The 26,682-nt window shown below is 38.1% G+C and overlaps 1 protein-coding gene across 1 annotated transcript in view; it reads left to right on the top strand.

Moving 5' to 3' along the window:
• Positions 1-26,682, top strand: part of LOC124277558 (tryptophan 2,3-dioxygenase-like) — a 55,556-nt gene that overhangs the window by 15,836 nt on the left and 13,038 nt on the right. The window contains exons 2-7 of the mRNA XM_046713273.1: positions 16,209-16,272; positions 17,594-17,684; positions 18,228-18,295; positions 24,779-24,844; positions 25,859-25,920; positions 26,424-26,499. Of these exons, the coding sequence (XP_046569229.1) occupies positions 16,234-16,272; positions 17,594-17,684; positions 18,228-18,295; positions 24,779-24,844; positions 25,859-25,920; positions 26,424-26,499 (402 nt within the window). The 5' untranslated portion in view covers positions 16,209-16,233. The remainder of the gene's footprint in view (positions 1-16,208; positions 16,273-17,593; positions 17,685-18,227; positions 18,296-24,778; positions 24,845-25,858; positions 25,921-26,423; positions 26,500-26,682) is intronic.

Raw genomic sequence — 26,682 nt, 5'->3', positions numbered from 1 at the left:
GGAAAAGGTCACGGTCCCAGTTTTGAGCAGAAATTTCAAAATATACAAATAAGTATTTTTTGAAGAAATTGCAAAGCAATATATTACAAGTAGTAAAAATGACTATACGAAGTGGTAACACTTAAAATAGCATTTACTATTGATGGGCCATTCTGAGAAAATTGGGAATTTCTGTTCTTCTGGTACCATTTGTCAATAAATAAAACAATTTCAGGAAATATAAGTTTAGATAATAATGACAATACCATTATAACACAATGTACTCAAGAAAGGAGAAAAGGCCATGGTCCCACCTTAGATCGGAAATTTCAGAATGTATCCAAATCAGTAAATTTTTAAAGAAATTGCAAAGCAATATATTACAAGAACTAAAGATGCCTATAAAGATTAAACTACTATTTACTTTTAATATGGTCTAAATATATTTTGAAATATAGTAGAAAAGGACAGTATTTTACTGTTACTGGGAAATTGTCCTCCTGTTACTAGGATCAATATTAGAACAGTGACCACTCCCATTGCATCCAATAATTCCATCTTTGGACTGCAATAAATCTTCCACTTCCCGACCTACAAATATTGGTCTAAAGAGGAGCTCTCATTTCAAGAAGAAACACCTTGGAGGTGAGTCATCTGTCATGAGTATTCTTGACATTTGTGCGTTATGTTACCATCCATTTTCACACATTTATCAACTTGTTCTCATGCCTGTTCACTTTTTAAGATAAATAAGAGCTTCTCTGTGAAAATGTCATATGCATCCTTTACACAGGGAGTGTACATTGTATAAAAAATGTGAAATGGCGTACAATACTTCCTTGCAGTTTTCTTATGACGTTAGTAATACCAGGACCAAAATTGGTAAGAGGGGGACATCATGGCTATATGGAATGATGAGTGAGTGAGTTTAGGTTTACGCCGCACTCAGCAATATTCCAGCTATATGGCGGCGGTCTGTAAATAATCGAGTCTGGACCAGACAATCCAGTGATCAACAGCATGAGCATCGATCTGCGCAATTGGGAACCGATGACATATGTCAACCAAGTCAGCGAGCCTGACCACCCGATCCCGTTAGTTGCCTCTTACGACAAGCATGGGTTACTGAAACACATTCTAACCCGGACCTTCACGGGTATATGGAATGATGAAGTGTCAAATGTTATAGTTTTACATAGTTTATTAAAGTCGCCCACTCTTTATTAGGGCGAACTGTCATCTGAGTAGATTTTACTTTAAATGAGTAAAAGGTGGGACCAAATTTGGAAACAGGAGGCCATCATGAAAGTTATGAACGAAAGAATTGTCAAATGTAATTGTTCCAACCACTGTGTATAATAGCAAACTGTCACCTGTGCAGATTTTAGTTTAAATGGATAAAAGCCTAGACATCACGAGGCCCTCATGACATTTTAAATGCAAGAAAGAAGTGTCAAATGTTGTAGCTTTACATAGTGTTTTGCTTTAAAGAGTAAGAGATTGTTCACTTGAATGCACGAAGTATACGTAATAAGCAATCTTATCTGTCCGAGTTTTTATCTGAATATGACATAGTATGTTTCTCTGAGACCCATCTAGATATAAGTGTTGATAATAAAACCTTAGCTTGGGAAAATTTTCACGACCCGATACGAAGAGACAGAAATTCTTTCGGGGGTGGTGTTATGATGTATATCTCTAAGAATCTAAGCTTTGATAGAATCTACAATCTAGAAAACATATTTGATGAGTCCATTTGGGTTAAATTATGGCTTCCACAAAAACCACTCATCTTATGTACCGTTTATAGACCAGAAAGTAATACATCTAATTTTTGGGGAAGATTCGATAATAGTATCGAAGGTGCTTTAGATATTTCAAGTAAAGTTACTATTGTTGGTGATTTGAATGAAAATCTACTTTCTGTATCTAAACTTAATTTAACAGATATCCTAAACAGAAAAAAACTTATGTAACGTTATAACAGAACCTACTAGGGTGACGAGGACAACCAGCACACTACTAGATCCGATTATAGTCAGTGATGATGTTGAGGTTGTAGAAAGTGGTGTTATCGATTTTGACAGAACTATAAGTGATCACAAAGGCACGTTTGTCAGCCTAGATGTGCATGTGTCAACTAAGATTGCATATCCTAGAAAGGTCTGGTGTTACAAAGATGGTGACTATGAGAAGCTGAACGCACTTATTAGCAATACTGATTGGTTGTCATTGTTTAGTGACTGTTCTAATATTGATGATACTTGCTGTGCATTTTATGAACGTTTTAATGATTATACCAAACAATGTATTCCTTCTAGAATTGTGATGATAAGACCTAATGACAAACCATGGTATGATTCAAATATTAGACGTGAAAGTAGGAAGCGGGATCGACTACGGAAAAGAGCCATCAGAACACAGAAAGAGTCTGATATTTTGAAGTACAAAAAACAACGAAATAAAGTTAATAACATGAAATGTTATGCAAAAGAACATTTTTATTCTAATCTTGATGAGTTTTTATTCGAACTTTATGGAGAAAATAAATCATCATATTGGAAAATATTACGCAGTTTGATCAAGACGTCAGGTTCCGCTTCTACTATTCCCGCTCTAAAAAGAAGTGTTATTGAGGAAAGTCCATCAGCTTATTCAGATGTAGATAAAGCCAACATGTTAAACCAATATTTCGAATCTGTAGCTAATCTGACTGGTGCAGATAACAAATCTATACCACATTTTGACAGGCGCACTGATGCCGTTATAGATAACATTATAATAGAAGTTAATGAGATCTCCGACATAATTAAATGTCTACCTCTCAAAAAGCTGCTGGACCAGACCAGATTAGTCATCAGTTACTTAGAAAAACGGTCGAGTCTATAAGCCCAGTACTGTGCATATTATTTAACATGTCACTTAATTTATCAGTATATCCTAGCCAATGGAAATATGCAAATGTTATGCCCCTATTCAAGAAGGGTGATCACTCAATTGTATCAAATTATCGCCCTATTTCACTTATAAGTTGTGTTGGGAAGCTGTTTGAAAGAGTTGTATTTAAACATATTTACAATTACTTCATTTCAAATGATTTGTTATATAAATATCAATGTGGATTCCGGAGAGGCCACTCTACTGTACAACAACTTGTTGAAATTTATAACCAAATCTGTATATCACTAGATAACAAAGAACACTATTGTATGGTCTTTTGCGATGTATCTAAGGCCTTTGATAGAGTTTGGCACAGAGGGCTTATGCTTAAATTGGAGAGGTACGGAGTAAGTGGAAAGTTACTTGATTGGTTTGATAGTTATGTAAGAGGTCGCAATCAATCAGTTTCTGTTCACGGCTCGTTATCTAAGCCTTTGGTTTTAAAAGCAGGAGTTCCACAGGGATCAGTTTTAGGTCCCTTTCTTTTTCATTGTGTATGTAAATGAGATAGCAGATAAACTACATTGTATAACTCGGCTTTTCGCTGACGACACGTCACTGGGAGCCTTGTCAAAAGAAAAGCATTTGATGGAAAGAATAATGAAAGAAAATCTACAAATATTATGTAATTGGGCAAAGGACTGGCTAATTTCTTATAATCCGGACAAAACGGAAGCTATGCTATTTACGACGAAAGATGGCCAAACAGACATTAATCTGAAATTTGACAATTGTCATGTAAAACCGGTTGACTTTCATAAACATTTGGGACTAACATTTTCATGTAATGGGGGTTGGCACCATCATATTGAAAGTATTGTTAAAAAGACTTCTAAAATGATTGGAGCATTTCGAAAGTTAAAGTTTCTCCTGAATAGAACAACATTGTCAAGCATATATACTGTATTCATAAGACCACATTTCGAGTACGCATCTGAAGTATGGGACGGGTGTTCTATTGAAGAATCTAATAGATTAGAAAAGTTACAACTTGAAGCGGCTCGTATAGTTACTGGTCTGCAGAGATATGCTTCTTCTAGATCATTATACTTTGAAACGGGATGGGATTTACTATCTGAGAGAAGAAGGGTGAAAAAATTATCGTTATTTTATAAGATACATACAGGCCTTGCTCCAAGTTTTCTTTATGATTTACTCCCTCCTGTAGTAGGTAGTCGAACAAATTATGAATTAAGAAACTCCAGTAATTACACTCAACCCTGTACAAGACTACGATATTCGACTCTATCCTTTTTTCCATCAACAATTAAACTGTGGAATAACATCACCTTAGCTATCAGAAACTGTAAATCTGTTGTGTCTTTTAAAACTGCAGTTCAAGTGAAACAAAAATGTGCACCCGTATATTTCTCATATGGGAAAAGGAAACTAAATGTTTTGCATACAAGATTAAGATATATGACAAGTACACTTAATTATGATTTATTCAGAATTAATGTTAGAAATGATGCACTTTGTCAGTGTGGCCATAATTGTGAAAATGCTTTTCATTATTTTCTTGAATGTCCATTATATATAATTCAAAGAGAACAAATGTTAACCTCTTTAGAAAATATAGTGAATAATAGAGCATGTATTGATATTAATCTCATCTTAAATGGCAATGCAGGTCTCTCGCTTAGCGAAAATCAAAATGTTTTTAAAAGTGTACATATCTACATCCATAACACTAAACGATTTAAATAACTCTGTCTGTACATATCTATACCCTTTGTCTGCCTCTTGTTGTAATATACACTTGTAACTATGTGGAGAGGGCTTATTTAAGTTGGATAACTTGTGCCCAATCCGTTTCTTAATTGAATAAAATATGTTTCAATCAATCAATCAGAGCAGGGAATAGAAGTTGGTAAGCGCAAGGACATATATGTTATTAAATGATAAAGTGTTACATGTTGTAGTTTCGCAAACTGTTTAATAAATACTATCTGTTGTACATTTCTTGAAGTGTTAGGGGGTTTGAGTCAAACGCTGAACAACGTTTGAACGTCTGATCATATTTTACATTAATAAAGTAACGAGGACGGTTTGAAAATTCAGCACATCACTTAGAGCGAGCTTACAAGGATGTTATCGAGAACTTATTCCCGTTACGACATGCTAGTTTACACCATAATGGAATAATGGTATTGCTGATCAGTACTGCGACTTAGTTTAGAATTGCCATTGAGAGGTAGTTGCAATAATGCAGGTAATGCCTTGAATGAAGACTTCCCTTATAGGTTCCACTACACTAAATCAGTATCGCTTGCTCGCTGAGCCGGTCCGTATGTAAACAAGTAAAGAGAGACAGAGCCATGTGACAGCTGTGATTGGATGAAATAGTGTAAGATGTTTGTTTTTTAAAAGCACATCCAACCAGTAATTAAAACTGACCACAATTTTAAGTATTTAGTGCTGTCATTTTTATCACCATCGTTTATGCTTATTGTGTGTACAGATATTCTCCAGTAGGTGACATTTGGTGCGGAGCTGGGGTTGATGTGTTCCGCTTCCTGTGCTCGCAAAACGAGCCGGACAAGTTGGCCTGATATTTTGTTTTATGGTAGTTTAAAGGCCAGAGTGTACCCATGTGTACATGGAATGGCTGTTGATAGCCTGGATATTTTTTAGAAAAATTATAAGGTTACTATAGAAGTCTATGGGAAAACATTTGGTGGTGTGTAACCTATAACCTGCATGAGTCTTGTATCGGTATATACTCATGCCCGTCGTTGGTAACAATCTCGGGGCAGCATCACTTGAGTTTTCTTTAAGTCGTATTAGAATTGAAGAATGAACAAATGTTACACCAAACTCACTCACTAACTGACGACCCATTCATGACATGTTCGTCATGCTAACAGTATGTTATACATGCAGTTCGTAATGCAATAGATACCGAGATATTGATGGCATACGATAGTTGTGTTATCAGTATATGTATAAACACGCTTATCAGATTATGGCTAGATTGGTTTTAGAATAACATAATCTCGTCACGTCGTTGATGTATGCCAGCTTGACATAAAGACTGAGAGTTAAGCGTAGTGGGTACCTACTGTCTATGCCAGGTAGGTAGCAACTACCATTGAGTATAGAATACCTTTAAGGATATTCTCGCCATCACGACCTTGGAAAGCGAACTAAATTTATCAAACGTGCGAGCATGCAAATCGCGAGATGCGGTGCCGTTGTACAAAACAACTTTAGCGCTAAGTGAGTGAGTGAGTGAGTTTAGTTTTACGCCGCTTTTAGCAATATTCCAGCAATATCACGGCGGGGGACTCAGAAATGGGCTTCACACATTGTTACCCATGTAGGGGATCGAACCCGGGTCTTCAGCGTGACGAGCGAACGCTTTAACCACTAGGCTACCCCACCGCCCCTTTGAGCGTTAAGACTACCTTAGAATTAAGATCGCTTTGTATAACGGCACCCAGGTAGGTTGTATCAAAAGTCGACAACGCGGGAATACGACTTTTGGACATGAAGTAAAATCTTCAAGCCAGGCCACGAAAATAGGAAATCGCAAAAATGCAACCTTTCTTTTTCTCGCATTCTCTCACTTTTGGCACAGGCTTGAGGTCGCGAGATCGCTCTTACAATTTGTCATGGCTGTAACCTGTGCAAACGATGCATGGTTTAAGCAAGTTATAATAGGCCCTCATAATTCATTTCCATTTTGAACTAAATCGAACTTATCTTATGCCCCGCAAGGAACATAATCTTTATAGTATGTACATAACAGTTCTATATGTTTATCTTTACTTCTCGAGTCGGTATGTTTCCATAGCCAGGAGTAATTAATATGGTGACTTTCAGGACGAAAATAACATTATTAAATCATACTAGCAAATAATTGTGTCAATGTTTTATTCATTAGTCTATTCTAGAATTTGTATCAATATATAACCCATTTGTGGTTGTATTCTGAGATATGTATCGACACAAATGTTGCATGAGTTGATGATGGTCAGCTGTATGAACAATTGTACTGTAATGGCTGCTGAAATGATATTATCAGGGTGGTGAGTAGTCTGTCATACAGACCCTGAAACAAATACATAAAAAAAAAGCCCATGCAAGTCCAGAATATGTGACAAATCTCTGGGCTCCTGTCGATTATACTTTATGATTATTTTGGATGAACAGTTTTTTCTGTAAAGACCCTGCAGGTCCTGGTTAGAATGAACCTTCAGTAACCCACTCTTGTCGTAAGAGGCGACTAACGGGATCGGGTGGTCAGGTTCGCTGACTTGGTTGGCACATGTCATCGTTTCCCAATTGCGCAGATCGATGCTCATGCTGTTGATCACTGGATTGTCTGGTCCAGGCTCGATTATTTACAGACCGCCGTCATATAGCTGGAATATTGCTGAGTGCGGCGTAAAACTAAACTCACTCACTCACCTTTTCTGTAAAACGTCGAGGTAGTTAATGTAGGACTGTTACATTGATGTGAACAGATAACACGGACTTTCAGGAGAATGCTTCTGTCTTTGTGACGCTACACAGAGAGGAAGCTGTTTAGTGTTTGGCGTAGTGACAAAGTGCCTTTGTCATGTCTTTGGCGGGTCATTAATGGTGTACCACTTCTTTCGGAGTGGCAGGGAAATGATTTGAGGCTATTTACATATCATAGTGCACATATTTGCGTAATAATCTATGACGTTCAAATTTATATAATTTACAAATGTATGTTTATACTTCCCCCCTCACATAAATGAGAGTAACACCCTTAAGTTGGAAAACATGCCGCCAGACATAATGACAATGAATGGTGGTTTTCACTGCAGTCACTGCCTGCGTGTCATTTCCAAATTGACCAATTGACCAATTAACGATAATCCCATAAACAAGTCGGCGGTCAATCTAAAATGCTTCTGGCGAAACGAAACGGCAGCCTTTGTTTGTTTTTTATATAACCATGATTCGGTTTTTGGCAGATGTACGTTAGGCGATTTATGTGTATACTGACACCAGAACACAAACGTCATGTGGAATGGCATTTTAGCAGAAGTCCAAGCACAGATTAAATTTAGGTTCCTTCAGCAGAAACAAATCTTAAGCGACCCTAATTAACGGATCTCGTTGGTAGCCTCTAACAACAAGCATTGGTTACTGACCAATTCTAACCCTGATCTTCACGAACGTGGTCATCAGCCTGGCGTTTATAATGTAACTTTCAACTGGGTATGTATTTTAGTCCACATTCCTGTCTTTTGAGTCCGTGGATCCTTCTTGATGGTGGTGCTCTGGAGAACATTGAAGTTAATGATGACCCAGTTCAATGTTGTTTGATGAAAACCTATTGTCTGATTACCTTGTTTTTATTCCTCACAAGCAGATACCGGACAAATGCAAGTATATATCGATAGGGATTCGCGAATATCTTGTATCATCACTATTTGATAGTGATTCATAAACACATGCTCGGTCATCATATCTTACAGTGTCAATCACTGGATTTTCTGGTCCCCATTCGATTGTTTGCAGTCCGCGTCGTAGATCTGTAACACTGCAGTGCCAAACAAACACATACTCATGATAGTCAAGATTGTACAGTCGACTCTGTTTTTTAGCAGAGATTACTTACGGAAATGGAAAGGGTTTTATCGTTTCTATTTCATAGATGTATTTTGAACTTCATGTTGTTGCAGTCTTTCGGCGACTGTTTTCAGCCATTACGGTTTACATAACGTTGGCATTGTTTTAGTTGGAGCGGTATGGTAGCCTAGTGGTTAAAGCGTTCGCTCGTCACGCCGAAGACCCGGGTTCGATTCCCCGCATGGGTACAATGTTTACAGTTCATTTCTGGTTTCACCCATCGTGAAATTGCTGAAATATTGCTAAAAGCGCTGTTAAACTAAACTCACTCACTGTTCTAGTCAAATCCAAGTTTCAAGAGTATACTTTCTTTGGCTAGAGGGTTTACATTCTCTACCAAACAAACAATAATTCCATAGATATTTTGAATCTGTTCTTACCATGTATATATATTACACAACCCAATAAGCACGTTCATCATGTTTAATTTAATCGATTTGCATTTATTTGAAAATGAAAATTGATATCTGATTTGTGTGAATTAATTTGTGTAACATGTTTTTGTTTGATTGTTACTGTAATTCGTGTTTGACATATTTTAAATTTGACATAATGTCAGTGTGACTTAGTACACAGAGAACAGAGGAAAAGAACATTTGTCTTTCGTTGGCAAACAACACGTTTCTATCATCTCACGACCTTAAAAAACGTTTACATGTTGGGTCTGGTTGCGAGGTCACTCGATAAGATAAATCTGTGAAGGAAAGTCAAAAGTTCGTCATTCGCTTTTTCATTTTGGTATAAGCACAAACAATATCTGAGTTTTCTATTACCCGTATTTTCTGTTAATGCCGCAATGAGTAACCAATTCGCCCTCTAGGGCCTGAGCGATGATGGAGAGGCCCATCTAAGTCCCCGACACGCATCAATGTAAAGTGTTTTTAGTGAGTGAGTTTAGTGTTACGCCGCTTTCAACAATATTCCAGCAATATGACAGCGCAGGACATCAGGAATGGCTCCACATATTGTACCCATGTGGGGAATCGAACCCGCGACTTTGGTGCGAACGCTTTTACCACTAGGCTACCCTATCGCCCCCAGAGTGTTTTGAACATAGGCTCAAATATCTGGTAGTATGTTCAGAGATAAATCTCCCCACCCACCACCTCCGTAGGCTGGAATGGATGGCTCACCGGTCTGAAACGCTGATCAAACACAGTACTATATTTATGACCATTGGGTGTTCTTGCGCACTGCAAATCCTTACTGTGATTTTTGGTTTGGTTTGGTTTTATTTAATGATATAAGGTTGACAGACATGTTATCCTGCCATAAACGTTACGGTTCACCGTTCGGATATAAACCGAATCTTATCGGTAAAAGGTTGATGTTATCTTACCGGGAATATTACAGTGTGCCGTTAGAATACACACCGTAATTATTACGATGAAAAGTTGTCAGTCGTGCTGCCAGCAACCAATGCTTGTTGTAAGAGGCGACTAACGGGATCGGGTGGTCAGGCTCGCTGACTTGGTTGACACATGTCATCGTATCCCAATTGTGTAGATCGATAGATCGATGTACATGCTGCTGATCACTGAACTGTCTGGTCCAGACTCGATTATTTACAGACCGCCGCCATATAGCTGAACTATTGCTGAGTGCGGCGTTAAACGAGAAACAAACAAAACAACTGCTGTATCCTTCATTTATCACGAGGTAGGATGTGGACTTCTGAATTAAAACAATAACGTTAATCAAGACGTCTATACACAAGAGAATTCAATGTAAATAAATAACAAAACATGTTTGTGGAACGCTAGTAATATAATAGAATTAATAAGATTTGCAAATTAAAATGGAAGAAAGAAGACTCCATACGCATAAAGAATAGTCACTTTCACCCTTATTCGTAATAATTTCATAATAATTCATTCATGAAAACTAGCTATTGTTAAAACACAAGGTTGTACTTGAGCATGACCTTCTACTGAATTATAACAGACTTAAGCTATACAAATACAATATTGTTTAACAATACATTACTTTACCACATAACAACGGAGATGAAAGCAAACAGGAAAGTATAATGTAAGAGCGTACATCATGTTACATAATAAGATACATTCAGTGCAAACGTAAACTGGTTTATTCATCAAATTATTGTTTTATTACTCATGATATATATACCCTGCAATGGCAAGACCTCGCTCTACAGTGCGCCACTTCCTTTGCTGGACATAGAGATAAAGGTATGTGTTTGGAATTGATTTCCAGTAAACTTGAGCAATATTTCTGGACAAAACCATTTCAGTTTCTCCGCTCCATTTGAAATCTTACGAATCAGATTCAGTATCTATGTTATGTTCACCTGGAAATAATAATCATTACTATTATGTGGTTGTTGACACAAGATGCTTTGTCATCCGACTTCAAGAACAGGAAGGTATTTTCTGCATCAGAGGTCCCATGGCCAAGTGTACAATACATACATGTAAGATCACCCTTATGCACAGGGACAGGTGGGACACATTATATGCTATGCTAACACAATGTATTTAATACATTACATGGGCAGTTTTCTTTTCAAACATATTGCACTATTTTCTATTAGCTTTGCATTTTGTATTGCTAACAATTGATTAAATTAATTCTGTCTCCATCTATTCCTGTAATTGTACCTGGAATGTACGGTTACCTACTTTCCTTGTAAAATGAACAAATATAGTAGAAATTGTGTTAATCTTCAGTTTTATTATAATTATTGCAATTAGATAAATGTACAGTATTAACTTTGTCATTGTACCGAAACTGTTGATTTCTCATCGTATGGCTCAGATATCAGAACTTGCATAAGATTCGGATACGGTCTCTATTTGGACATAACTCAATAATATATAATGTATGAAAGGTTTATATCTGGATGGTTATGCGTTCATGTTAAGGATCAAGAAAATGTTAAATGTTTCGAAAATTGTAAATTACAAGATTGAAATTTCATTCAGTTGCGTCCTATTTCACTGTCTGTTGCCTCAGATGTTTCAGCAGACCATCTAATGTGTAAACAGAATGATCACAGTCGTTCTCACAAATGAACGTCAGCTTGGACCTGTCACTTGCAGACAAATTGCGTTTCTTACTCTATGGCAGACTTTATGAACCCTCAGAACACGACAGCGAAATGTTGCGTAGGCGCAGATTGCAAGGGTGCAAATTACCTGTCAGCATAAGAACATTAAATTATGTAGGTCACTGTGTTTATTGCTCCAGTGTGTACGTGTCAAATAAACAGTGACGACCAACACAGGCAACAGATTTTTAACTGTTTATGAATATTGTAATTTTGGTTGTTGGCATTTGAATGTTAAAAGTGTTAAAGGCATTATACAAAGACTCGTGTATTGGATGACTCAACTTTTCGTTGATTTTCATTGAGCTGTGCACTTCCATTCAAATTTGAAAAATGGCAGCCGCTTACTGCTAACCCATAACTCATATATGACACGGATAATTACCGTTTGGAAGTTTCGCCAAGGTAACAGTGCACATCCGTGAATCGTGAGTGAGTATGATTTTACGCCACTTTTAGCAATATTCCATCAATATCAAGGCGGGGGACACCAGAAATAGACTTCACACATTGTACCCATGTGGGGAATCGAACCCGGGTCTTCGGCGTGACGAGCGGACGCTTTAATCACTAGACTACCACAGCGCCCCTTTTTGGTACTGGCTACATATTGTATTTAATTTTACTCAAATCTCATAGAAAAACTTAACTTAGCAGTCTCTTTGAGGTCATTACAACCATAGTTTACTGTATGTCTCCAATGAGAAACTGTCAAAATGGTGACAAATAGAGATCAACGCTTTAACCATTAGGCTACCCCGTCGCCCCATGCATATGACGGAAAGGAAAATTTTACCGCGAGAAGATTAAACGGAAATTTTACCCACATTATTTTAACTTCATTGGAGACAGATGTGGTTGTACTGGAGGATCGTGCCATTGAAGCTAAGATATTATTCTAATCTTTTCACAGATTTATTCGCACCCCATTTTCAAACAACTAACATGTTCATTGTTCCAGCATGTCAGTGATTGGCAGCCAATGCTTATAAGGCTATATATAACTATTCAAAGTCAAGTTTTTCGCATTTTTATCCCCCGCAACGCGTTTTGCGGGGGGTATTAAAATGGACTCCGTCCGTGCGTCCGTCCGTCAGTCCGTCCGTCCGTCCGTCCGTCCGTCCGTCCGTCCGTCAGTCCGTCCGTCCGTGCACATTTGTCTTTTCCGGAGCAGAACTCTAAAACCGTTCAATATTTCTTCACCAAACTTGGCACATACATGGATCTGGTGGTGTACTGGTGCCTTTTGGTAGTTTTGGAATTCTGAATTAAATGTTTTTGGCGTTTCCATGGCAACAAGTTCGACTTTGACTGAAATTAGTGGTAGTGCTCTTTTCCGGAGCAGAACTCTGAAACCGTTCAATATTTCTTCACCAAACTTGGTACATGGATAGATCTGGTGGTGTACTGGTGCCTTTTGGTAGTTTTGGAATTCTGAATAAAATATTTTTGGCGTTTCCGTGGCAACAAGTTTGACTTAGACTGAAATTGGTGGTAGTGCTCTTTTCCGGAGCAGAACTCTAAAACCTTTCAATATTTCTTCACGAAACTTGGCACATAGATAGATCTGGTGGTGGACTGGTGCCTTTTGGTAGTTTGGGAATTCTGCATAAAATATTTTTGGCGTTTCCATGGCAACAAGTTTGACAGCCTGAAATTGTAGTAGTGCTCTTTTCCGGAGCAGAACTCTAAAACCGTTCAATGTTTCTTCACCAAACTTGGCACATAGATTGGTCTGGTGGTGTACTGGTGCCTTTTGGTAGTTTTGGAATTCTGAATAAAATATTTTTGGCATTTCCATGGCAACAAGTTTGACTGAAATTGGTGATAGTGCTGCTTTCTGGAGCAGAACTTTAAAAACCTTTCAATACTCTCCTTCCACTTTTCTATATACACACCTAAATATTTCTATATACACACCTAAATATTTGACATAATCATAACTCGTAGACATAATCATGAAGAGTATTTTGCCATTGCGGGGGATATTGATGACTTTGTCTTCTTGTTATACCTACAATACTTATTTTCAGGCTCCAATCAAAATAATATTTTAAGCTTCCAGATATCCATGTGAAAAGGATATTATCTTTTTCACATGAATATCTGAAAGCTTAAAAATTGAACGAAAATGGTAGAATATTGTGAACATATACATAAGACCTTGACTTTAGCACAACGGAGAGTGACGTGGGTCTTGGGTGTTATAGGTGCAAACCTATGCTTCAAAACACAACCTGCTTCACATATGAAATACATCACCAACAATGTGAATAAGCAGTTCTTGTTTGTTGTAGATTAGGCATCATCAAACCTGAGTCTATTCCTTTTTTGTATTACTGCGCGTAAAACGAATAGATAAGATAATGGGGCTTAAATATTCATTGAGATTGATGCTGATTCAATTTATGGTTTAAAAAAATCAAACCAGGTCCAGGGTAGTACATGCATTCCAGATGCAGAGGATCCTGCGTCACCTTGCTGAAACCCACGTGGTTATGACGTAAAGACAATAGAGTGACGTCATCATATAATGTGATATGAAGTCAACAATACAGAGGGGTATTATGTTGTTACTGAACATGTTCTTCGCTTTTATCAATCAATCTTTATTTCAGTACTTAAAAAGGCCACAGGCCTGTAGTACATTTAGATTTTACATGAGTAGATAGAAATCATTTATAAATTCTCTTCTGTAACAATACTTTTTCTTAATCTCATAGCGAAATAGATGTACATTGCCAGATTCTGTAATATTGATGTGGTAGTATCTGTTAATAGTGAAATTAATGTTCTTACACTTGGATGCTTATAATAGTATGGCTTTAGGTATTTTGTTCGTAGAGTCGTATAAGCAGGACAGATTAGAAGAAAATGTAGTTCATCCTCAACAGTACTCATATTACATAACTGACATATTCTGTTTTCTCTTTGTATACCTGCATACCTGCCAGTTTCAATAAATAATTCATGGGAAGAGCAACGAAAACGAGAGAGCTATACGGAACTTCTTTACGCCGATTTTTGCTAAATAGTCTTCAAAACGTATGTCCGATTTCCATTGGTTATAGTATAAACATTTTGTGGATAGAAGTAGTGATTCCGACCAAGACTGGAAATAGATATCTTTCATTCTTTGTGTAAATGATATAATAAAATTGGTATGCAACTGAACATTGTGATCACACCACACATAACCATAACCAGTTTTGTACAACAACTCCCTAATATCACTCACCCAATTCCTTTTCCCATTTTCGTCATACAATTTCATCATATCATAACATTTTTTCGGAAACCTATGGCATGGCATATGCAGTAATCTTACCCAATACTTTATGGCTTTAATGGAAGAGTATATAAACAAGGGGAATCTACCTAATTCTCCGTAAACCATCGTATTACATGTGTTATATACATGCATATAAATGAACTCTTTCAATACTGTCATATTGTTGTAATCCCCATATTTCAGAGCCATATATTCATCTATTTGTTTCTGTAAACCGCTAACAGTACTAGAGAATAGTACAATATCATCGGCAAAGAGTAGCAGAAATAGTTGTATTGTATCTGGGTGTAGTTGAATCCCATTCGTACATGTGTAATTAGTAATATTTCAGCAATATCACGGCGGGGGTCACCAATAATGGGCTTCACACATTGTACCCATATGGAGAATCGAAGCCAGGGACGAGGGAACACTTTAACCACTAGTCTACCCTACAGCTCCTGTTCTGCACTTGTTCATGTTATTTAATTGACAGAGCGTTAGCCTTGAGGGAGGGGGAACGGTGGTTCGATGCCTGGCGCATCATTCTGAAAGAGGTTAAAAGATGGAACTTTTTTTTTTCTTTTTTCTTTTTGTCCCATGTTTTTATTCCCAGAATTATGTTTACAGACTTTACCTCAGTAGTACAGTACAGGTAGCTTCTTAGTATGCAAGTACATTGTTTCTTTGATCTCATTGTCAAAAAACATGCTGTTCACATATATGTAAAAAACGGTCAAAAACTAAGCATGTATATGAAGTGTTACATGTTTACAGACTTTATCTCAGTAGTACAGTACAGTACAATACAGGTAACCTCATAGTACATAAATATGTAAAAGATGAAACGTGTTACCCTTCCTGGTGCTTGTCATTTAGGGCCCGCCCAAGGAATGGTCGCTGAGAGTCAGTTTACTTTCTGACTTGGGTATCTTGGGTATTTAACCGCGGCATGACATTTCAGCAGTCTTGCAATAAACAAAATCCCCGTAGGCAGACACACAAATTACGTGCACGTCTCACCACACACCCCATTCAATTGTCCACTTCTTTGTTTTTGGGTTTGTTTGGTTTAACGCCGCACTCAGCAATATTCAAGCTATATGACATCAATCTGTAATTAATCGAGTCTGGACCAGACAATCCAGTGTTCAACAACATGGGCATCGGTCTGCGCAATTGGGAACCGATGACATGTGTTACCCAAGTCAGCGAGCCTGACCACCCAATCCCGTTAGTCGCCTCTTACGACAGGCATGGGTTACTGAAGATCAGTTCTAACCCGGACCTTCACGTGGTTTGTCAACTTAAAATAATGTATGACGATTCTGCTTTCAGTTGACAGAGAAACGATAAACGAAACATGTCACAGGAACGACTAAACTACACCAACTATCTAAAGGTAAGAATGACAACGTAGTCATGATACAGATATAAACTGACGTAGAAAAGAAAGTACACACCTGGTGCTTTTGGATTACTTTCTAAAAAGCGACGTAAATGTTTTGAAAAGAGTTTTTACAGTGATATATAAGTCACAGACATTCCTAATATGTTGCCGACACTTTTCACCAGGTGTGCACTTTCATTTGTACGTCAGTATATGTCAAAGTACACTGAACGTTCAGTGACGTCTAACCAGTGGTTATGTTGACCTCAAAGCAATTGGTCTACTGATTGTGTTATACAGGGTGACACAACTGGGGGTCCACTAACATGATCATATTAAACAGAATTATCAAAACAGAAACGAATACCGAATTTCCTACAGCACATAGCAGCCCATTAGATGAAATAGCTACATATGTGAACTCATAGTGATATTACTTGGTTCTGCAAGAAAGGCCAGTAAATATGCACAATGATTGACGCCATCGACATACTGATGTAATGGTATTAAAGCAATATGCGTCACAAGGTTTCCGATAACAGTTCATGATTGCATATAACATTATATATCAGAAAGTCCCTGTTACAGTTCATGATTGTACATAGCATTATATGTGAGAAAGTCCCTGGTTACAGTTCATGATTGTATATAACATTATACGTGACAAGGTCCCTGGTTACAGTTCATGATTGCATATAACATTATACGTGACAAGGTCCCTGGTTACAGTTCATGATTGCATATAACATTATATGTGGCAAGGTCCCTGGTTGCAGTTCATGATTGTATATAACTTTATATGTGAGAAAGGCCCTGTTACAGTTCATGATTGTATATAACATTATATATGAAAAAATCCCTGGTTACAGTTCATGATTGCATATAACATTATATAGCAGAAAGTCCCTGGTTACAGTTCATGATTGTATATAACATTATATGTGGCAAGGTCCCTGGTTGCAGTTCATGATTGTATATAACATTATATGTGGCAAGGTCCCTGGTTACAGTTCATGATTGCATATAACATTATATGTGAGAAGGTCCCTGGTTGCAGTTCATGATTGTATATAACATTATACGTGACAAGGTCCCTGGTTGCAGTTCATGATTGCACGTAACATCATATGTGAGATGGTCCCTGGTTACAGTTCATGATTGTATATAACATTATATGTGAGAAGGTCCCCGGTTACAGTTCATGATTGCATATAACATTATATGTGACAAGGTCCCTGGTTACAGTTCATGATTGTATGTAACATTTTACACAAGCTGTCTGATTACTCCCTCAATGAATGTTCATCACGTATGTTTTTTCTCTGACCCACAGCTCTCCGACCTCCTACAGTGCCAGCAGCTGTGCAGTGAGAAGGCAGGGGCCGCCATCCATGATGAACACCTATTCATCATAACACATCAAGGTAAGCAGCTGATATTAACGGAGGTGATTTACCTCCGCTTCCAACAATTCACTCGCGCATCTTGGCAGCGGTTTCACAAGGAACATTGCCCCAGAAAAACGATACAATGAAATAATAATGTGCTAGGAATACGTAAGCACTTATGATAATGCACACGTACACGCACACGCACGCTGACACTCATATATCGTTCATGATTTCGACCCCTGATTCTTCATACCGTTTTGTGATGTGTCGTTGCACGTGCATATATAAGTTACACATAACTCTATAGCATAATGATTGTTTGATAGACATTTTAAACGTTGGTGAGTTAAAACGAAAGAACATACGACTTGGTTAATGACAGCAGGTTCTGATCTATTGCACACAGTGCAGTGTCGTTCACATTTCATATACTCACTCGCTCACTAATTCATTATGAACATTTGATTCATGGCTCGTTTTTAAATTTGATATATAATAATTGTGTGTAGTGTTTTTGCATACTTCTACTGTCCGATCCAGATAATTATGGATGTAATACATTTCATCTTTCTCCAGCGTACGAGTTATGGTTCAAGCAGATGTTGTACGAGATAGACTCAGTCAGAGAAATCTTCAACACAAAGGTAAGTAAGTCATTTATTCTTAAACACCTCTTACAGGAGTGAGGTACAAGGTGTCAGCTTAACTCGGATGACGACGTTGTCGACATTGCTCATAAAATAACATGGTCATTGTACCAGCTGATCAAAATATAGACATCGTACCTAAGATATTGGATTCAGTATTAAGAACTCAGATAAGACGCCTAATGACGACAATAAGTAGAACTGTAACCATCTTGTATGATCCTTTGTGATTTTTAGTGAAATGTTTTTTCACCAACCTATATCCTTTCTTTTCCCTTTAATATTAAAAATGCATATTTTAGGGCCGCTTTATGTTCGCTTTTTGTAAACTCCGAGTCTCTGGTCAAATGCATACATTATTTGAAATTAGTTATGGAATAACATGGGTTTTCTTTTACATGACCCAACCTTTATACGTATATACCATTGACCTTCACTACGTCCGTGGTGTAGTGGTTAGAGCGTCCGCCCGGAGAGCGGAAGGTCGCGGGTTCGATCCCCGACCGCGTCATACCAAAAGATGTCAAAATATGGTACTTGTTGGTCCCTGCCTGGCGCTCGGCATTAATGGATACAACAAGGACTGGTCGGCTCGGAGTCAGTATAATGTGTCTGAGTGGGGTATTCATGCTTCTCTGCGGCATGGTATCTCGAGTGGGCTAGCACTATAAAACCAGCTTCAGTCTGGGCTAGTACAAGCAGCCGCACATACACATACACACGCATGCACGTTGTCATATGAGCGAAATATTCTCAAGCACGACGATAAACCCAATTTCACCTCACCTCACCTCAAAACGCCAAATTCCAACACCTAAATGTTCTTAGCCAACACAACTACAAATTCATGTTCGAACGTTATTAGGCACGGTGGGGTGGCCTAGTGGTTAACGCGTTGGCTCGTCACGCCGAAGACCCTGGTTGGATTCCCCACATGGGCACAATGTGTGAAACCCATTTCTGGTGTCCCCCGCCGTGATTTTGCTGGACAATTGCTAAAAGCGGCGTAAAACTAAACTCAGTCAGTCGAACGTTATTAAGTGAGTGAGTATGGTATTGCGCCGCTTTTAGTAATAATACAGAAATTTTCTCACACATTGTACCCATGTGGGGAGTCGAACCCGGTTCTTAGCTTAACTTGTTAACGCTTTAATCATAAGGCTACCCCACCGCCTCTAACATTATTGAATGAAATGAGACAGCGTTTAATATTACCAACCATTGAAGAATGCTGAAAACATACACCTATGTTGTGAAATTCCATTCAGGAGAATTTTAATGGTGCATTAAAGATTTTATATGTATTCAAACGGTTCCTTCGCAAGCCTTGTCAACTGAAATTTATTTTTCCTTTACTGGGACACCATGCAAGCGTTTGTTAAAATCAGTGATGTCTTGTTAAGTCCGATATAAGCAAGGCATTTGATAAAGTTTGGCACAAAGGGATTATCCATAAACTTAAATCATGTGGGATAGATGGGAAGTTATTGAAATGGTTTGAAAGTTATTTGCAAAATAGAGTGCAAAGAGTAGTTATTCAAGGTTACAAATCAGAATTAAAACCGATAATAGCCGGAGTGCCCCAAGGATCAGTCCTTGGACCCCTTTTATTCTTAGTATATATAAACGACGTGGTTGATGGAATCGAAAGTAATATAAGTCTATTCGCAGACGACACATCACTCCATGTAATAATCGATGATCCCCATATGAGTGCGTTTACTCTTAACTCAGATTTAGACAGAATATCTAAATGGGCCGAAACCTGGCAAGTAAAATTTAATCCAAACAAAACTGAAACTATTCAATTTTCACGCAAAACCAAACCTTCTATGAAACCTCCCCTCTCGATGAACGGTACCTGTATAAATGAAGTGCAGATTCATAAACATTTAGGCATTACTTTACAGGAAAATCTCCTTTGGCATTCCCACATTAATGAAAAGATCAGAAAAATTAGCCGTATGGTTAATTGCCTTCGTAGTTTTAAATACAGACTATCACGCAAAACTCTCGAAACAATGTATAAATCCTTTTCTTACCTTTATTTGATTATTGCTTTCATCTCTGGGACAATTGTACAAACGAACAGTCCCTGTCACTAGAGCACCTTCACCTAGATGCCTTAATACGCACAATATGTGGTGCAGTTAGAGGTACGAGCCATGCCAAAATTTATATAATGGGACAAACCTGACTTCCTTAGCCAAACGGAGAGAAATTTCTAAATTAACATTATTTTACAAAATGGTAAACCATATGGTTCCTGACTATCTTTGTGATCTTGCTCCAGGGAATGTTTCTGATAACAGTAACTACAATTTTAGGAATACTGAAAATTATCAGACTATAAGATGCATGATGTCTTTCAGTGGCATTTAGAAGTTGTACATTGATGTCCAAGATATTTTTATGGATTAAACTTCTTTTTTAATTTCTCTCACAACGTTTCGAGACTATTCCAGGTCCAAGATATTTTTATGGATTAAACTTCTTTTTAATTTCTCTCACAACGTTTCGAGACCATTCCAGGTCCCTTCATCAGGTGAACTGGCAGTTAGGACTATGACGTCGTCACTATGACGTCATAACTGAGTTATGACAAAGGTTCCTTGATAGCAGGCTTTCCAAAAAGAATAGTAGACTCGTTTTTTCTTGTATCTAAAGTTCATCAAAAGTTCATCAAAAGTTAATCAAGAGGTCCCATGCACTTGGCAGGTATACACCTTGATCACGATTAATTGCTGGTTTATGTCTCCTTATCTCGACAGCTTCCTGTAGTTTTCTCCGACGCCAGTCATTGTTATTTCTCGAAATCACCCTAATATCGTTCCACATGATTACATGACTTGGGTTATTTGCCTTGTGCTCCGATATAGCTTACTTATCATTTTGTTTGCATACTGATGACTTGTGTTCAGCAACCCGGGTGTTAATGGGCCTGAGAGTCTCGCCAATATATTGATCACCACAGCTGCATGGTATTTGGTATACACATCCTCTAGGGTTGGGCTTCCATTACTAGATCCTCTTCCATTTGCCCGGAGGAGTGTCTTAATTGCTGTACCGCTAGAGAAAGTTACATCAAAGCCCGCTTTGCTCTTGATTAGTCGGGCTATCTGATGGCTGACTGGTCCCACGTAGGGTATTGTGATCCTGATCGGGGATGGTTCAGGCTTGAGGCGTGGTTCTGATGGTTCAAGCGTTTTGGTGATAGTCCTGGAGACAAGACGGGCTGGGTAGCCATTGAGGATAGTAAAGGTTCTCTTGAGGTAATCATTTTCACTCTTTAAATTATCTGGGTGACAGATCGACTTGGCTCTTCTAGTGAGAGTAGCAATAATTGCTTGTTTGATCTGTGGGTGGTGACAGGAGTTGTAATTGATATACTGATCCGTGTGAGTTGGCTTCCTGTACACAGAAGTGACGAGACCTTTGTCTGTAGATTGGAGGGCAACATCTAGGAAAGGAAGTTGCCGGTTCTGCTCAGTCTCCATTGTAAACTTTATCCTCGGATGCTGGTTGTTGAGGTGCTGCAGTAGCTGTGCTGGGTCATCTTGCTTGTCTATGGTAGTGAACGTATCATCTACTTTGCGATACCAGCACAAAGGTTGAAAGGGTGCTGTGGAGAGAGCAGATTCTTCAAAGGAGGTCATATATATTTCAATGATAAGCGGTGACAATGGTGAGCCCATAGGCTCACAGAGAGATAAACGATATTGTCTTTAATATGCTCAATCCCATCAACTCTCAAGCTCCATATGGGAGAGCAACCATAAAAATACACAAGAACCCACCAAAAGCCAGGGTACTTGTCTGTTCACGAGGATCTGTCTTTTACAGCACTGCGCAGCACCTCTCACGCATCCTGGCACCCTTAGGTAAAGATGGGAAGGCATTCATCAGCGATTCATCGGCCTTTATAAGCAAGTTGAAAGAAGATCAACTTTCCGGTATCATGGTCAGCTATGATGTAGTTGACCTATTCACTAACATCCCTTTGCAAGAAGCCCTGGAAATTCTCCGGAACAAGCTCCAGACTCGAATCAAAGAACTTGATACCAGTCTCACGATAAATAGCATCACTAACCTCGCTACAACTTGTTTTGATTTCTCTTATTTCACATTTAATGACAAGATATATAGACAGATACATGGCCTGCCTATGGGCTCACCATTGTCACCGCTTATCACTGAAATATATATGACCTCCTTTGAAGAATCTGCTCTCTCCACAGCACCCTTTCAACCTTTGTGCTGGTATCACAAAGTAGATGATACGTTCACTACCATAGACAAGCAAGATGACCCAGCACAGCTACTGCAGCACCTCAACAACCAGCATCCGAGGATAAAGTTTACAATGGAGACTGAGCAGAACCGGCAACTTCCTTTCCTAGATGCTGCCCTCCAATCTACAGACAAAGGTCTCGTCACTTCTGTGTACAAGAAGCCAACTCACACGGATCAGTATATCAATTACAACTCCTGTCACCACCCACAGATCAAACAAGCAATTATTGCTACTCTCACTAGGAGAGCCAAGTCGATCTGTCACCCAGATAATTTAAAGAGTGAAAATGATTACCTCAAGAGAACCTTTACTATCCTCAATGGCTACCCAGCCCGTCTTGTCTCCAGGACTATCACCAAAACGCTTGAACCATCAGAACCACGCCTCAAGCCTGAACCATCCCCGATCAGGATCACAATACCCTACGTGGGACCAGTCAGCCATCAGATAGCCCGACTAATCAAGAGCAAAGCGGGCTTTGATGTAACTTTCTCTAGCGGTACAGCAATTAAGACACTCCTCCGGGCAAATGGAAGAGGATCTAGTAATGGAAGCTCCAACCCTAGAGGATGTGTATACCAAATACCATGCAGCTTTGGTGATCAATATATTGGCGAGACTCTCAGGCCCATTAACACCCGGGTTGCTGAACACAAGTCATCAGTATGCAAACAAAATGATAAGTAAGCTATATCGGAGCACAAGGCAAATAACCCAAGTCATGTAATCATGTGGAACGATATTAGGGTGATTTCGAGAAATAACAATGACTGGCGTCGGAGAAAACTACAGGAAGCTGTCGAGATAAGGAGACATAAACCAGCAATTAATCGTGATCAAGGTGTATACCTGCCAAGTGCATGGGACCTCTTGATTAACTTTTGATGAACTTTTGATGAACTTTAGATACAAGAAAAAACGAGTCTACTATTCTTTTTGGAAAGCCTGCTATCAAGGAACCTTTGTGTTATTAGCAGTTGTTGTGTATTAGCATGAATTTCATCATTATGTATTAACTCTTCAAACTCACTTATACAGTACTCTCCCTAGTGTACTGTGATGTCACTTGCATTGTGACGTCATAACTCAGTTATGACGTCATAGTGACGACGTCATAGTCCTAACTGCCAGTTCACCTGATGAAGGGACCTGGAATGGTCTCGAAACGTTGTGAGAGAAATTAAAAAAGAAGTTTAATCCATAAAAATATCTTGGATATAAGATGCATATCTACTAATTATGCCAAATCGTTTTTGCCCGATACAATTAAACTGTGGAATGACCTACCTACAAATACGACAAACGCTTCCTCTGTTGGACAGTTTAAGAATTTAATCACATCACAAATTAATACCAACACAATGTTCGATCTAAATTTTGGTAGTCGATTCTGTCAAATAATACACTGCCGCCTTAGATTGCGATGCAGTGACTTAAACAGTGATAAATATAATCGTTTCATTTCTGATAATGCTTCTTGTTCCTGCTCACAAGATTATGAGGATGTATTCTACTATTTTGTCATCTGTCCTAAATATGATAGCATTCGATACGAACCTTATGTCTATGAAAAAGGCTTCTTCCTGCTGGATGTGCCAAATGGTAATAACTCAGTATCACATCAGACGAATATGGATATTCTACGGTCAGTCCATCAATTCATTATTACATCAAAACGATTTCATTCATAAAGGTTTTTGTAGTTTCTATTATTTTCCTATTAGTTTCAACTGGCCACGAAACGAAACCAAGATAAATGGTTGATATCCAAGATTGTTATATTCAAAGATAACTTGTTATAACTAGTATAAAAAATGTACAACAATACGCATAAATGTGAACCTTCACATTTATAATGGAGCGGCATTAATATAAGCCAATTAGGCTTGTTTGCCAATCCTTTTCTTTCTTCTTGAAAGGAATAAAAATGTTTAAACGAAGTCCGGATTAAGAGAGTGGTCGTCGTCAACTCAAGGAGTAAATGATTAAGCGTTCACCAAATAAGATGGTTCGTTATCAAGAAGATGATGATTTGTTTTAGAGTGTCACACGTTGTAGAAATGAAATACTAGATATTAGATATACTAGATATATTACGGGGCACTGGATGGATGGATGCATAAAAAACTTTCACAATTCATAGATTCAGGCTGTTTATGACGATTATTTGTGTTTTCTTTTGGCAGCTAATGGATGAGAGCAAGACCCTCCTGGTTCTCAGTCGCTTAAACAGAGTCGTTCTGATCCTGAAGGTAAGCTACAGCTCCGCTCGAAATGTTTGTACAGAAATTCCAATGAGATTGATATTGTTGCTGACTGTGTTTTGACACATTTAACATTCAGCCAGAACCCAGAAATATGACGTGAATCACCGACCAGTGATTAATGATATAAACACAAATTTACGACATTCGCGAACAAAGACACATTATTTCAACACATACAGATTTGATAGTTTTCTTCAGCTAAACGTTCATGTTTTCGACGAGTCGTGAAACCAGACTTTCAATAGAGCGTTAATGATATCCATTTTTGTATTTCAAAAAGTCTAATACCATATTTAGTGACAGATCAAGGTATTATATTGCGCATTTCTGTGTATTTTTGTATTTTAAATAACTATGCTCTGAAACGTTTAAACACTTTGATGTAATGTATGTACCTGTGGTGGTTTTTATATCTTCCGTTTATGGTAATAAACATAATGAGCAAACTGCCAGGAACCGCATTCGTTCGGTATCTCTTTTCAGGGGAAAATATTGGATATTTAGTATCAGTTTCCGAAACAACGGCGTCTCCAACAAAAAATCCCAATTCTCTCTCTATTTGTTCGTGAGTAAATGACCTGAAAAGATTGGAGGATCTTCATTTTTTTTGCGATATTCAGTGATTGTTGAGAAAAAGTACATGACGTCAGTAGCTTTTATACATCACATATATATGAGTAAATACGCATATATATGTGTATAAATATATGTGTTCACCAGAACACTTGACTTCCCCGTAGAGATGAAATTTTATACGGTGTTTCCAAATTTTCTCCTTTCAATTGTTACCAAAGAATATGGAGAATAACATTCCCGAAACTCGGAATTGCCGTTTATGTGTACCTTGTGATTGAATCCTTACTTCATGTACACGCTCGTAAGAGATAATCCGTAACTGCGACGGTTATTGTCGTTATTATAAATGGTTAGTCTCCTATGTTGAAAATGACGTTTCTTCAAAGGTGTATCTCTTAATGAGCACTATGACTTTTTTGACAGCTTTTAGTTGACCAGTTCACCATCCTTGAGACGATGACCCCTCTAGACTTCATTGAATTCAGGTAAGCTATAGCGAATTGTCAGAGTTCCAACCCTGGAATCATATCCTGAAATCGGATATTGCGGACATCTATGAGTGCCAGTTTCACTTGTAGCCATATTTTACAAAGTTGGATACTGAACTGTTCACACTGGTGCAAGTATTTTAAAAAATATTTATATATTTCAAACAAATATATAAATCAGCGTGACCTTGTGTCTCACAAATCACAAAGTGAATCAGTAAAAACACCATTGTAATAGCATAATTTCCGATATATCGAATAATATACTACTCAAACAAAGAAAAAACACAAATAGAAGGCTATTTGTCAATACTCAACAGCCATGACAGATAAACTATAGTCATATGAAGAAATTCGGTGCTCCTTAACTATTTGTCATGTCATATACATGTCATATATCGTTGCTGTATCTGCAGCGTTTTCATACCATATCAAGTTTACATTGGTCAAAGTAGAACTATTGTGTTGTGTCCTAAATGCAATACTTTGTCGTCTTGCAGGACACACCTAGCAACAGCATCCGGGTTCCAGAGTCTTCAGTTCCGGTTGATTGAGAATAAACTGGGCGTGAAGGAAGTACGATGTCATTTTCTTAAAGCAGGAATATGTTAGGATAACACTAATTACAACTGATAATTGTCAGTCAGTGCTAGAATTTTCTTGTACCCTTTATTTAAACATCGAGTTCGACAACCAATATAACATATTTGGTTTGTGATGAAGTCTGTGAAATATTACTAAAAGTGTCTTATAAAACAT

This window comes from Haliotis rubra, unplaced genomic scaffold (assembly GCF_003918875.1).
Source record: "Haliotis rubra isolate DU_JTF1 unplaced genomic scaffold, ASM391887v1 Scf223, whole genome shotgun sequence".
In the NCBI taxonomy this organism is placed as follows: Eukaryota; Metazoa; Mollusca; class Gastropoda; order Lepetellida; family Haliotidae; genus Haliotis; species Haliotis rubra.
The sequence above is the reverse complement of the archived record's forward strand: the minus strand, read 5'-3'. Positions and strand labels throughout refer to the sequence as shown.